Genomic DNA, 15,180 nt, shown 5'->3' with positions numbered 1-15,180 from the left:
AAAGGAGCTGCCAGTCAACACCTGATAAGTAGCTTCCAGAGAAAGAAATCCACCTGGAAGAAGCCTCGACCAAGCAGACGTTCATCCTGGAAGTGCACAATCAGCTCCGAAGGGAGAGCTGCTAGAAACCATTCACGGGCTTGCGAGCGAGAGGGGTGGGAGCATAAGTGTGGTCTGGACCTCAATGTCAATGTCGTGTTGGAGAGAGGTGAGCCCGTCTTGCGAAAAATTTCTCCTGGCTTGTGGGGGTGAAGATGGATTGGCTGTGACCAAAGCCATAAGGCCAATCAAAGGTGGGCGGCCGACTTGAATTCGAATAAAACAATTGCTGCTAAAGGAATAGCAAAGGGAAGAGACTTGAGAGGGAGACGGAGGCAGCAAGGGTATAGGCGGGGGCAGCAGGAGGCAAAGGCAAAGGCAAGGGCAGTGGGCGGCAGCAGGGCAGCTTGGGGGGGGGGGAGCATGAGGTAGCAAGGTGGGGGGCAGCAAGGAAGGAGCAACGAGGTGGGGGCAGCGGGGCAGCTGAGGCAGGGGCAGCAGGGCGCAACAAGGGAGAAGTGGGGGTAGTGGGAGGCAGCTGGGCAGAGGTGGGGGGCAGCAGGGCAGGGTTAGCAGCAGCACGAGCTCTCTCTTCCTCCGCTCCACTACTGGTATTTCTAGATTGAGGTTTCCTCTTCTTCGTTAGGAGGAGCTGGTTGACTCTGAGTTAGCCGATGACATAGCCACGTTCTTGGAGGCCTCACACATATGTTTATGTTCATTCCATGTGGCACCAGAAGAGTTTGTTCGGCAGCAAGGGCCCTCATTAATTGGCACAAATTTGTTGGTTTTTGGATTAGCAACTCGCCGAGAGTTGCTTGGGGTGTAGAGCTTGGTTTTACTTGGATCAGTAGAGGATGCATTGCTAGATATTTGGGATGCCACGTTGGGGTTGATATTTCTCCTACACAACAGTTTGCTCCGGTACTTATGAGTATTTGGAAAGCTTCTTCATTGGAGCTCTAGGAGATTGGATTTAGCCTCTAGAGCATTGGTGGCTAATTAGGTATTGCTTGCCACGGCTTGGTTTATTGCCCCTTGTTGGTGCTTCTCTCGTGCGTGCATGCGAAAGTTGATCTGCAATTTTCTTTGGTCGGGTTTGGATGGCACCACGCACACACATGCCAAGGTAGCTTGGCCCACAGTTATTCAGCCTAGATGAGGGGGGGCTGAATATTATTGATCTGGATATTCAATGCAGGGTGTTGATTTGCAAACTTGTGGTTAGAGGTTTCTTACCAGGCACTAAACCTTGGATTTTTTCTTATCTCAGATTTATGGATGTACATGCTTCCCAGCACATGGTTTTTGTTCATGGAGGCAGATATGAGGGCACCATCTTCCCCTCTTATTGTAGCCATTGTCAGAGCATGGAGAAGCATGAGACCATTCTTGCGAAGAGAGACTTCCTAGTTCTTTGGATGGGGCTGACCGACAACATATTATGTGGAACGAGTTCATTAGGGATGAGGCCGGTCAGCCACTTGGTACATCTCGTTACATGCAGTGGTTAGGATGGGAGAGATGTGCATATACAGTTTCTACTTGGAAGACCTTTAAGAGTCTTCCGGTGGATCAGAGAGCTACATCCACTCAGCATCTTAGGGCCCTTGCATACGTATTGATTAGATTGATGCAGCTATACTGCATGAGTGGCTCTTTGGGACCTTTCATGTAGATTATCATCCGAGATGGCTGGGATTTTTTTCTAGGATAGGCATACCTCTATAGGTCATTGCTCTCCCAGTCCAGGAGGCTATAGATTGCATCATCTATTGTATTATGCCTGGATGGAGATTCAGGAGATGTAGCATGGAGGGGATCATCCGAGATACCAGGCTTAGTCTAGTGAGGATTGTTTGTGCTTTGGGGAAGCACTGGTTCATTGATCCTTTCTCCTCAGATAGTGACTCATGCATGGCTCTTGGTGTTTGTGGCTGTATGGTGGCAGTCCTATCAGATATCTTTAGTGGAATTTAGGTGAGTGGGAGTGGATTGATGCCTCCGATCCATTGAAAAGCCTTCCTTTTTTTAGTTTAACGGTCCAGAATGCCAGGCTTCTCATCACTCGCCAGATGCATAGTATCCCTACTCTCAAGCCTCATTGGGAGAGTTATGACATCACTCCAGTGACAACGCAGATATTGGCATAGGCCAGGCTTAGTTCCGTACGTCGTACGGGCAGATCCGTACGTACGAATCGTACCGTACGGTACCGTACGTATCCGTACGATTAGGTACGAAAATCGCCTGTTTCTGCCCGTTGGAAGTAGCCGTTTTCTGCCCGTTGGAAGTAGCCGTTTTCTGCCCGTTTTTTTTGGTTGTTTGCCTTCATCTCTCTTGAGTCCTTCTATAAAAGCCTCAAGGACCAAGCCTCTCCTCCATCTACTCCAAGCAAGCCTCAAGCACCAAGCCCTACTCCAAGCCTCTCCTCCACCCTCCTCCACCCTCCTCCAAGCTCCTTCCATCCCACTTGAGCCTCTACTCCAAGTTCTCTTCCTCCAAGCTCTTCCCATACTTCATCTTCTCTACGCTCTCTCCTCTACTCCACGCTTCAGCCCTTCTCTTATCCATCATGCCTCGGGAGAAGCATGAGGCTTTTGATTTGCATTGCCTCAATGTGGAGAAGGACACCAAGAAGTCCAACTCCCATCATTGGACATGCCGATATTGCGGCAAGTCATACACTAGTGGAACAACAAGGCTTCTCCAACACCTTTCGAAGATTGGGGGACAAGTTGCCCCATGCAAGGAGATTCCGCAAAGCATTGCCGATGACATTTCGTGGAAGATGAGCCGCGGCTCAAATTCAAGTAGAGGAGCATCATCAACACGCGCACCGGCACCACCACCGGCACCACCATCGGCACATGATGAAGCGGCCACCGGCTCTTTCATTGGTGTATCCTCCACTGCTACTTCCACGGATGCACGGTCCGCCTCCGCACCGGGCAAAAGGCAAAGGGTGGTGGAGCGTGAAGGGGTGCAACCCTCTCTCCACCAAGTCACGGGTAGAGTGAGAGGTTCGGTTGCATTCCTTAAGGAGCGGCAACGCCTTGCGGAGATAGAGATTGCTCGCACCATTATTGAATGCAATCTTGCCTTCAATGTACTCCAAAAGGAGCAATGGAAGAAGATGGTGACGGCGATTGCAAATGTGGGCCCATGTGAGGGGTGGACGGGGGTCTCTTACACGGCTATGCGCACAAGGAAGATTGATGAAGAGAAGGAGAGAATTGATTGAGCCCTTGACCCGATTCGAGCCGCATGGACGAAGTATGGATGTTCTATTCTCACAGATGGATGGAGTGATCAAAGGAAGCGTGGCATTATCAACATCCTTGTGTCTTGCCCGCTTGGCACATACTTCTTGCGTGCGGTTGACACCGGGAGAAGGGGGAGAAAGACAACCGGGAGTTTCATCTACCGCCATATTAGGCAAGCGATCATAGAGGTAAGCATTATTTTACTTAAGTGTGGCTGATTTTGTCATTTGTGCAAAGCCCTCAACTCATATGATTTATCTACCATGTAGGTTGGGGCTCAAAACGTGGTGCAAGTCATCACCGACAATGCATCAAATTGTCGACGCATGGGCCCCTTGCTTGAGGAGGAATTCCCCACCATTGTGTGGACTCCATGTGCGAGTCATTGCATTGACTTACTCATGGAGGATGTGGCGAAGCTCGGCTGGGTGAAGAGGATTGTGCAACAAGCTACATCTATTGTCAACTTCTTCATGCTAAAGGTGAAGGTGCTTGCTATGTTTCGTGAGCATAGCAAGCTTGACTTGAAGAAGCCATCGGCCACCCGCTTTGCCTACATGTGGCTGGTTTTGGAGCGTCTATACGATGTGAGGCCCGCCCTTCGCCAGACAGTTGTTTCCACCATGTGGAACGATTGGGATGAGCACGTCACTGAAGAGGCCAAAGCCATGCAACGCTTTTGCCTAGAGGAGAGATTTTGGGCTAGAGTCCGAGCAATTGTCATTGCTATGACTCCATTCTATAGGCTCTTGCGGATGACAGATTGCGAGGGGTCCACCATGGGCCTTCTTGTCCATTTCTTTAGAGCTGCCCTTGTGGAGTTGGAGGCTTGCACAGACATTACATCTGAGGAGCGAGCACAAATCATGGAGATTGCACAGAAGAGATGGAGGTGGATGCACAAACCAATCCACGGGTTTACAGCATTGGTACATCCAGCCTACAAGTCTCCAGTAGTTTGCACCGATAGGGAGCTTCGACAAGATCGGGATGCATATATGCTTCGAGCTGTGCGAGTTGATGAGCACAATGCCTTTCTAGAGGAGTTGGGCTGCTATGTTGATCAGAGAGGTCAAACCTCCTTTTCGTCTCCCACTTGCTGGAGGAGGGAGTCACTTGTGAAGCCCCTTTTTTGGTGGGACAATTTTGGGTATGGACTAGAGCATCTCCAACCCATAGCCTTAAGGGTCCTAGCCCAGGATTGTTCTTCGGGTGCATGTGAGAGGAACTGGAGTTCCTATTCTCTCATACACACGAGGATACGCAATCGACTGAGCACACGACAGTTGGAGCGGTTGGTCTACTGCCGCACTAACTTGCGCATGATGCAGGGCATTCTTAGTATGGGTAGTCCCAAGCAAGTAAGTGACAAGTCTAGACTCTAACTTGTCATGACTCATAACTTTTAAGTTTTGTGTACACTGTACAGACTCTAACTTTTGTGCCTTAATGTGTAGGTCAATGTTGACACTTTCACCTTGACGAGTGAAAACTTTGCAAGTGTCAATCAACAACCTGATGAGGAGGAGGAGGCAATCTTCATGGAGCTCTATAGTGAGCTTGTGGCAGCAGATACTCGCAGCACCAGGAGTCAGCATGGACGGGGCCGAGCAGTTGGAGTTCATAGGCCTCCGCCTTCGACATCGGCAAAGGGTGGCCTCCTCACATATGTGAGGCGGGGATCCTCGAGCTCCAATCCCCGCCTTCATGATGATATTCCATTGCCCCCTCATGATGATACCCCACTGCCTAGAGAGCCCTTGTTTGATGATGATGGCAACCTACTTAGCGAGAATGATCCCCAGAGTGTCTCGTCCACCTTGGAAGAGTCCTCTTCAGAGAACTCTCTTGATGGACACTCTAGTAGTGATCATGTTGATGATCATGCAGATGTTGGTGATGATGTAGACTTTTGATATGTTATAGCTCTCTAGGCATTGGGCATCTATCTCCTTCTAGCCCATCGATGATGTATTGTAGTATGTAGTATCATGTATGTACGCATGTTGGCGGTCGCCCATGCCATGAGTTTTTGGCCTATCCTTTTGTAGCAATTTTGTACTCTAATGGCATGATGACATTATGTTCATGGTTCTACTATTTTGTAACTTCTTGTCTACAATTTTTAAGTTTAGGAAGTATTTTTTTTAAAAACGTACTAATATCGTACCGTACCTCAAAAAATTTTAAGGTACCAATTAGTACCGTATTTTATCGTACCGTACCGTATCGTACCTTTCGTACTAACTAACCATGGCATAGGCTTTGGCATTTGTGCAGGAGCGGATCTCTTATTTCTTTTGGTTATTTTTACATGGTGGTCTCTCCACCAATCAGTGGAGATCGGTTTTCGGTGTAGCACCTGCCTCTCGAGATGTGCGGCAAATTTTGAGGCTGTACAACATTGTTTATGGGGATGCAGCAGTTCACAACGTATTTGGTGTTCTATAGCTCAACTAATGGGCAAATTGAGTGGCCACGCCATGTATGTTACTTGGGGGATAGCTGCTTGGCTTTCCCAATCTAGTCCACAGCTTTTCTACGAGGGCAGTTGATAGTGACATTGCTATTTTCATTTGTAGAGGTATTTCCCAGTATGGTTTGTTGCAGGATGTCCCTCACTCACATTATACACCTCCTAGACGGAGGATTGACACCAGTTGGGAGATTGTTGCCAGTATTACATCATGGCAGATCTGTAGAGCTAGATGCACGGAGGCTATCGAGGGTGTTCATATTTTTGAGTCTCAGTGCATTAGCACTATATGGGGTGATATCATCCATACTCTCATGGCTACTTGGGCTCATATTCAGGGGTCCTCTCGTTCCGTGCAGGCAAAGCGCGTTGTATTTATGCAAGAGTGGGACCATGGCATTTTCTTTTCCTCTAGGCCCATAGGTCTTTCATGGCACCATGATGCTCCTCAGTGGTTGAGATCACCTTACATATTGGGGTGATTCTATTCTATTCCGGCTTATAGCCGTGATTGTTGTATACCTTTTTCATACTTAATAGAAGTCTCTTTCCTGAAAAAAAATGCTGGCCGACAACAACATCTGCTGGCCAACCAGCACCCCTTGCACATATATAAGCATGAAGTCAACATTCAGTGAAGTACATTCATTTATTCAGCATATTTCAAGTAGAAGTCATCATTCATCATATAGAAGAGGCAAGAGGTCACCCCTAGGGGTTGACCAAGGGTCTACACCATGTACAGACTTTCATGTCACCTTTTGTACCATATGAATAAAGAAAACCCTGACACCAACTATCAGCAACAAATAAGCATATATAAGAAGTCGCCTCAGCCTATTCGTTATAGATGGAACTCAGCAGTCAAACATTGCAGAAGTATGTGTGCTTGAGACTTTGGTCTTGTGCATACATCAATTCAGCCAAGCACTCTTTGTGCTACAGTCCAAGGCAGCCCAAAGCTATCTTCAGCATTCAACCTTCAGTATTGCATTTCCCTTTGCAGATCTAGGTGTGCATAAGGCTCTCCGAAGTGGCTTCACAGCTGTCCACAACTCGTTTGATGGTTGAGTGGACATTTGGTCTACATCGTTCTTGAGCTTGGCAATCCTCCATCAATCATCTCCATTAAGTTTTTTGCATTGTAAATTTCTCCAAAATAATAAAAGAAAATACTCCTACTTGTCGGAGGGGGGCCTTAAGTGGGTAGATTGGGATCCAATTTGGTGTCATCTCTACATTCTCTCTCTCTTCAGCTCTATCTCCTGTGAAGAAAGATTAAAGTGGGTCACTTCATGCTCAATAGAATAGAGACAATCATCTCAGCTAAAGTGGATCCCTTGTCACGGAATCTTTCAATGAATGCTGCCAGCTCACCTATATAGAGCCAAAAAAGGGTGGGGGAGAGACGAAACCACCGGTTTACTCCAATCATATTCGACACTTGCTTTGAAAGTCCCTGATTTGTATTTTCATGACTAGTGACCTACTCAGATAGTGTGATCATGGCTCAAATGACCTCATCTTCCACCACCCCTAACTGTCTCAAAGCAACCTGTTAATGAGGTTTGTGGAACTGTGTTGAAAGCCTTGCAAAAATCTACAAATCATTGAAGCGTGAAGATGTGGTCTAGCCTCTACTGTGGAGCAATCTCATTTGAAGTGTTCGTGGCCCATTGCATGGATACCCTATCTCTCTGCCCAATCACTAAGATGTACCGTTACTGCTGATCCAAATATAATTGTGTGAGATGGGCTTCAATAATGGTTTGGTGGTTTTATAGGTTCATGAGGTCCCTTGCCTCGTAAATGGGTATAATGGTGTTTTCAGACCATGTTCTACGGAAGTCTTGGCAAACAGATTCATTGAAATGCTTGACTAGGATTGGAGTCCATGAAGCAAGTGTATCATGGAAAGAAAGACAAACTAGCTATTTAGATAAACAACCATCTAAGTGATAAAAGTTACAAAGTACCCCCATGATGACTGAAGCATGTGGAGTGATCACACTACATATCTCAAGTACATACATACATACATACATACATATACATACATATACATATATATATATATATATATATATATATATATAGAGAGAGAGAGAGAGAGAGAGAGAGAGAGAGAGAGAGAGAGAGAGAGAGAGAGAGAGAAATGAAATGAAATGAAATGTTATATTAATGTCTTCAAAAGGCCATAATGACCTATGAGACCAAAAGTTACATCATGGTGGATCTGATACAATGTCTGGATAAAAAAACCCAGAAAAAGAAAAATAAAGATGATACTACTGGCACCTAGAAAATGAAACTGGAACTGGAAGGTACACTATGGAGGTACCTCCATCTCATAATATGTGCCGCATCGGACACTGGTGGATCTCCTCAATATCCTCTGTGGTCAGCACCCTGACTGGGTGTCTCGCATGCCTCGCAAGAATAATCCGAATCTGCCGCTGCAACCTCCGTCTATGCTGGGATGCCCTCCTCCGTAGTCGTGGGCGTCTGGACCACCCAAGCTCAATCGCACGATCAATCAGTGTACCCCTGGTGTGGGCGGTAGAGAGAGAGAGAGAGAGAGAGAGAGAGAGAGAGAGAGAGAGAGAGAGAGAGAGAGAGAGAGAGAGAGAGAGAGAGAGAGAGAGAGAGGATGGCTAAATTTCTTCTGTGCATGCAATTGATCAATGTAGGAACGCTTGCGAGCCATAGAAAAGGATGAGCGTGTATATACATTGGATGAAGAGGAGTTGAAGGTACATGAAACGATTCTAAAGCCTGAAGTCAATGAAAAGGATGCCCTTATTTTGGAGAGGTCTCTGTCCCGCAGTTATCCAGGGGTAAGGTTTGCTGAAGTCTTAAAGAAAGAGAAAAACAAGTTGAGAGCAGAGCTCCATCATATGGAAGAAAGCATGGAATTGGATCAGGTTGATGTCATTCATCATCTTATAGATGTCACAGAAACTGTGTTACCTCAGAGTCTGCAACATTCCAATGGAAAGTCTAAATCCTCCAAACATTCAGATTTAGATGGAGGAAACATTACGGAACCACATCAACAACAGTTAGAGGAAGAAAAAGTTATGGATGAAAGATTAGAGCTTGCTGAATTGGGTTCCCCTTCTCCAGGGTATGCATATGAACTTCTCAAACTAATGGCCCCTTTTTTTAGCATGCGCTTAAAACTAGGGCATGTTAACTTTTGATGATACAAGTTACAACTGTGGTTCTTGTTATTATTAATCACAAGGCTTTGTGGTAAGTGGCTCTGTGGCAATTCACAACCACAAGGAAAAAGTATGCTTCAAGGAAGGTCTAGTACTGCTCTACTATGGGTGGTGGTATAATTCAGCCTGATAGATACCTAAGAATATACCTCCATTGCTGCAATCTTTAACTGCTTACCAGCTATTTTGGTACAATGCCTTTTCCTTGATTCAGAACTGTGAAAGCACACCCTTCACACCCTTTTTCTGTTGAGAATTAGCATGGTTCACTTTCATCTCTCTCACGATGGTTTGAAGAGAAGTCCCTGCAGGGACCACTCACAAAGAGATAAATGGGCCTTCTACTTAAATCAAAGGTTTTATCTATGATCAAAGAAAGTTGGAGAGCACGTTGTGAAGTAGATTATGCACAGCCTAAACTAGGATTAAGACTAATAAAAATGTAACATAATGACAAAACGTGTAAACTCCAAGAAAAGTAGTGTTATATTATTACCAAGACCTTACATCAATTTATAGGAATCCAAAAGAGTCTCTTTTTCTACTTTTCCGCCACTCTTTTTGCACGACTCATGCATGCATATCATTTTGGAACAAACATCTGATTTTGATACCTTCTAAATACTTCTCAGACCAAGATTTATGCTCCCCCTTCTCCAAACTAGGATAGCAAGATCACCATATTTTAACACCCCTCTTGATCTAGTAATCCTAGATCCTCTACTGGCACAAGTTCTACACCATGACGGACTAACTCAGGGCCCCCGGTTCTTTACAAAGAAGCCTCGACCTATTAGTAAAGCTATAAGATACTTATTATGACAAGTGGGTTACAGTTGATCTCATCCTATCACAAATAGCACTTTCAATAGATGTTCATCTCGTTCTTCAGATGACTTGTCATATTTTTCAGTCTTTCTGTTGTTGACATGGTATTCTTTCTTTCTCTTAGTCCATCGATCCTTGACCCAAAGACTAATCTACAGTAGGTTCATTTCTTGATCTGCTTGTGGTTAAATTTTTGATAAAAAGCTTTCTCCACAAGAGAGACAGAGTTGCCTTTGAGCTTCTTGTCTTCTTCCATCAAGGATCTTTCTATCCAGTTGAAGGTTGGATTTGGCGAGTTCTTCAAAGGAGATGCAAGCATGAAAACTGAAACCGGCCTTTAGAAATTTGACGGGCAGTGAAACAAACACTTGCACACAAAACACTTCATCACCCATGGGGACCCCTTGCGGTATTTCTTTACTTTATCAAATTTGAGTACAAAGTACAACTTGTAGAATCCTCTACCAATAGGATCCCTTATAGTTTCACCCGGTTCTTCCAAATAAGAACTCTCGTTATTATAGCACAGCATACCATAGAGAAGGCACACTTGTACAACACCTCCTTGCTTGAAAAGGTCTTCTCCATCTCTACCATGGATCCCTCAAACCCTTTCCCAAACAACAGTAGGGCTGTACCAAACCATATGTCCTTCACTATAGTCACAACTTGCATGTAACCTCGAGAAACTACAACCTGTTCACATGAATCCAAAGACATGCTTTCCACATGAAACCAAAGACCTGTATCCGATAAACCAAAGACCTGTATCCCGTAAACCAAAGGCCTTTTTCCTCGATACCAAAGTCCTGTTTCCTCTCGAAAACCAATGTCCTGTTTCCATGACATATATACCATCCAAGCATGGTTGCCAAAACCCAGAGAGAGAAAGATAGAGAACGTGTCAAGCAATCCTTGAATACACGTAAGTTCAAGACGAAGAGTAACAACACAACTCTTCCATGAACATCATCCTGTGCTTATGTAGCTTGATCCTCTGTATCCCAATCTCTTCAACAGAGCGTGCAATTCATGATGAGAGAGAGAGAGAGAGAGAGAGAGAGAGAGAGAGAGAGAGAGAGAGAGAGAGAAAAAGCCTATCTCTATTCTCCTGTACCAAAAAGGTTTGGGGAATAAGGCCACCACCACCACCCCCCCCCCTCCCCCAAAATGGTTTGAAACAGTAGCACTGTCGAACAGCAGCAAGAGTATCAATAGTCCACACAGAGCCTCCACAACAGCAGTCGAGAGCAGCAGTGCCTCCTCCAACAGCCCACGCGCATGCGAAAAGTGGGAGCGAAGGTGATGATGACGATGCTGGCCTGTTCCACGCTGCAGAAAAACCGCCTGCCTGGTTGCTTCCACACATGCAGCCGCCACCAACACGTGGCCTGCTCCATGCCCGCCAACACCCGGTTGGTTCGCAGCTGTGCGCCCATCCCCTGCACCGCCTACACCAAACATGTGGGCATCGCCCCGCCTGGCTGCTTCCACACATGTAGCCCGCCTGGCGCCTGCACATGGCCTGCTCCATGCTGCAGAGAGTCTCCCGCCTGACTGCTTCCACACACATAGCCCGCATGGCGTCGGTCTGGCGTCGGTCTGGCGTCCGCCTAGCTGCTGTGCTTCTTAACGTGCAGTCCTGCAAGTCGCCTAAGAGCGAGAAGGATCGGAATGCATCTCATGACCTTGAATGACTAATGGAACATCATGAACTCCTGTATCCCAGACATCTTTATCATCCGTCTCGCGCTTATGGGAAAGCGAAAAAACAGGTATGATCTCTCAGATGTGCGAGTGACTCTCTCCATTCATCGTCATTATAGTGTTTGCACTCCCCTTACATGCTTTGTTGTTTCAAGAATCTTGTAGTATTGCAGCGATTCATGGGATCTTTGATAAGGTGGGGAAGCATGCACACTATTTTAAAGTGATCCCTCTAGAAACTTCTCAAAAGTTTAAAGAGGTTCAAGTTTATCATATGCTGATTCTAAGTTCATGTGTGTTATGTCACGTCATCCATGTGGGTGCCAACATTTGGACCACATGAGTTGGTTCGAATGCATGGTCGCATTAAAGGTCACAAAGTATGAGTTATGATTAATGATAATGCCATGCATAATTTCTTGAACTATACCTTAGTCAAGAAATTAAAGTTGCCGCAAAGTCCGAGTGATCATAAATATGTGGATGTGCCACCACACGACACCACCATCGGAATCTGCCACCCTTCCCTTTATAAAGAGGTGCCTCCACCTGCTTTTCGCCAAAAACTAAAAGCAATAGCAAAAACGCATCTTCCAAACAGTAAATAATATTTAAAAATCATCTAAGGTTTTAAAACCTTATAAACTCAAAATCCCTTTTTGTCCCTTTCACACTTGGGCTTGCCACATATGGGTTTCCTTTTCATATCCAAGCTGATGCCGTTCACACTGTCCATCCTGTGCCCGTGCCCACCTGCTTGTTGTCCAGAGAAAAACACAGGGTCGTAACATACCCCCTCTTGAAAAAAAGCAAGCGTCCTCGATTGCACTCAATAATATAGTAAGGCATCAAATGAGCAAAGACTTCCCATATGACAAAAGCAATGCCCCTCCAGTGTATTTGGGTGATGAAACAATCATCCTGGACAATAAGGTCGCACTGTCACATCAAAGTGACAAACAACTCTTGCTTGTTCCTTCAGAACTTGCAGCAAAAGTCTAAAACCAAGTGGAAACACGTAACCTGTGTTAGCCAAAAACAAAACCATGCATCATTCTACTTATGACAAACATATGCATGACACATATATGCATTCGCAAACAATATGCTCCTCAAAATGCTCTACCTACTCCAATATAACAGTCTAAGGGCTGCTCGCAAGCCTTACACCCATGGATATCCCGCAAGACCCACCACTGAAGGTACAACATGAGCATATGAAAGCACTCAATGCATCCAAACTATACATCCACGAACTACTTCCCACATATGTCTCATGGCTATCCCGCAGGAGTCACACTTGCATCCATGAACATAATAAAGTACTTGATGTATACATGCATCACACCACTCACTCCAGAGTATTACTCAATGGTACCAAGATCCAATGGCACCAAAATACAATAATACCTCAAAAAGTGTATGCATACATGCACAAATAGAGTTCAATCCATATATTCATGAACCAAACCAACTCTAGGATTGCTCGCAAGACTTATGCCCTTCATAGAGTCTCGAAGTGTTAGCTCAGGTTGCCGCAGACTTTGAGGTCAACCAAACCATGCCATTTCAAAGGAGACCAACTCCACAAATAGCATCATCTCAATATCCAATTGACCGATCCTGTGTTCAAGAACAGCTAGAACCATATGACAAAGATCAACATCCCAATCTTTCTCAGTCATACCTTAGTTTCAAAGGCAAAAACCATCTCTGTTACCCATAGATGTAGACAGAGTTATCCAAAGTTGCAGTTATAGTTCATGGTGCGGCCGACCGTGAACCATACCCAACTTTACCATCTCATGTGACTAGTACACAATATCATAGAAGTCCCATAAGAAGATGTACTGTCAGCCTCCAGTACCTTCGGGTGAATACAAAGATGTCACCAAGCGACTCCTAGATGAAAAACTGAGCCTGTCTATAACAAGGGAGTGGAGGTGCTACCCCCCTCTTGAGCATCACGCAATGCTCCAGACCTATGCTCTGCTGAACCTGAATGAGCCGTAACAAGAGTCGGCTCCAACTCAAAGGCATCAAGATAAAGCTGCAATACCTGAGGTAAATCTGCTAAGTCACCCTCCTCCATCCACTTCGCATCCATCGGTAAACAATTCTTGAAATTCACAAGATAGCGACGAGAAACTTTACCTCGTACCTTTCTTTCCTTATGTGCCAGTATCTGCTTGGGAATAAGAACCTCATCAAGTTTCTCCTCTTCCGTCTGAGCCTCATCTGATACATCCACAGGCACCCAAAACCTGCTTGCACTCCACCCAAGTGGTAAGCACAAGTCCCTAATGAAGCATAGTAGACCACCACTACTAAACATAAAAAGAAGCTGCCTTCCGAACCCCATGAAGCCTCCGTGAAGATACCACCGGTGACAAAGTATAAAAAGCCATAGTCTTTAACCCATCTTTGCACCATAACACTTCAACTGCTTCTTTTTCCTGGCTGACTACTTCATGTCCTTGGTGTCTTTTCTCCTGAGCTTCATCCTCAGCTTTTGCTCTTCACCTCATATAGGCAAAGACACAAAATCCTATACTGCCTCTTGCACTTCCTTTTCACTTTCCACATGTTGAAGCTTTTGATGTGACAACTACGGGCTTGCCTCCTTGAGAAAGTGGATGATATCCTGGCAATGGAACCATGAAACCGGCCTTCAGAAATTTGACGGGCGGTGAAACAAACACTTGCACACAAAACACTTCATCACCCATGGGGACCTGAAAAAGGAAACAAACAGGGAAAGCTAGAGTGCTCCTGCAAATAGTACACGGACACCGATTGGCCCCAAAACGTGGTGGCGCCCCTTGCGGTATTTCTTTACTTGATCAAATTTGAGTACAAAGTACAACTTGTAGAATCCTCTACCAATAGGATTCCTTATAGTTTCACCCAAGACTTCCAAATAAGAACTCTCGTTATTATAGCACAGCATACCATAGAGAAGGCACACCTTTACAACACCTCCCTACTTGAAAAGGTCTTCTCCATCTCTACCATGGATCCCTCAAACCCTTTCCCAAACAGCAATAGGGCTGTACCAAACCGTATGTCCTTCACTATAGTCACAGCTTGCATGTAACCTCGAGAAACTACAACCTGTTCACATGAATCCAAAGACATGCTTTCCACATGAAACCAAAGACCTGTATCTGATAAACCAAAGACCTGTATCCCATAAACCAAAGGCCTGTTTCCTCGATACCAAAGTCATGTTTCCTCTCGAAAACCAATGTCTTGTTTCCATGACAGATATACCATCCAAGCACGGTTGCCAAAACCTAGTGGCCAGCTGGAGGAGAAGAGCATCCTTCCCCCTTTTCTGTTTCTTGACTCTCGCTCCTCTCTATGGAGCTGAGGTGACTGTTTTGCTCGGTAACTAATAGAAGGATCTCTTTCCCGGAAAAAAAATGGTGCTGGAGATACTTTGAAGAAAGAATATCGGCACTTTGTAGACCTTTGGAGGTGGCTGCACAATGGCTGGCCGTGGTTGATGCTGCTGCAAATGTGCCTGTTTCTCAGCACCTCAGCCTAAAAATTGCGTTCTCTAAATGCTCAAATGCAAGGCTTCAGAGATTGAGATTGCGTTCTCTTTGTTATTTCCCTAGAAAAGAGACTTCTATTA

General features: G+C 45.4%; 1 protein-coding gene across 2 annotated transcripts in view; it reads left to right on the top strand.

Annotated features, from left to right (window-relative positions):
- LOC147609648 (protein MID1-COMPLEMENTING ACTIVITY 1-like) overlaps window positions 1–15,180 on the top strand; it is a 66,034-nt gene that overhangs the window by 13,700 nt on the left and 37,154 nt on the right. For both annotated transcript variants that reach the window (XM_086788013.1, XM_086788012.1), the window contains exon 2: window positions 8,472–8,908. In XM_086788013.1, the coding sequence (XP_086644139.1) occupies window positions 8,472–8,908 (437 nt within the window). The remainder of the gene's footprint in view (window positions 1–8,471; window positions 8,909–15,180) is intronic.

Source organism: Cibotium barometz, chromosome 51 (assembly GCF_041138505.1).
Source record: "Cibotium barometz isolate CiBa-2024 chromosome 51, ASM4113850v1, whole genome shotgun sequence".
In the NCBI taxonomy this organism is placed as follows: Eukaryota; Viridiplantae; Streptophyta; class Polypodiopsida; order Cyatheales; family Cibotiaceae; genus Cibotium; species Cibotium barometz.
The sequence above is the reverse complement of the archived record's forward strand: the minus strand, read 5'-3'. Positions and strand labels throughout refer to the sequence as shown.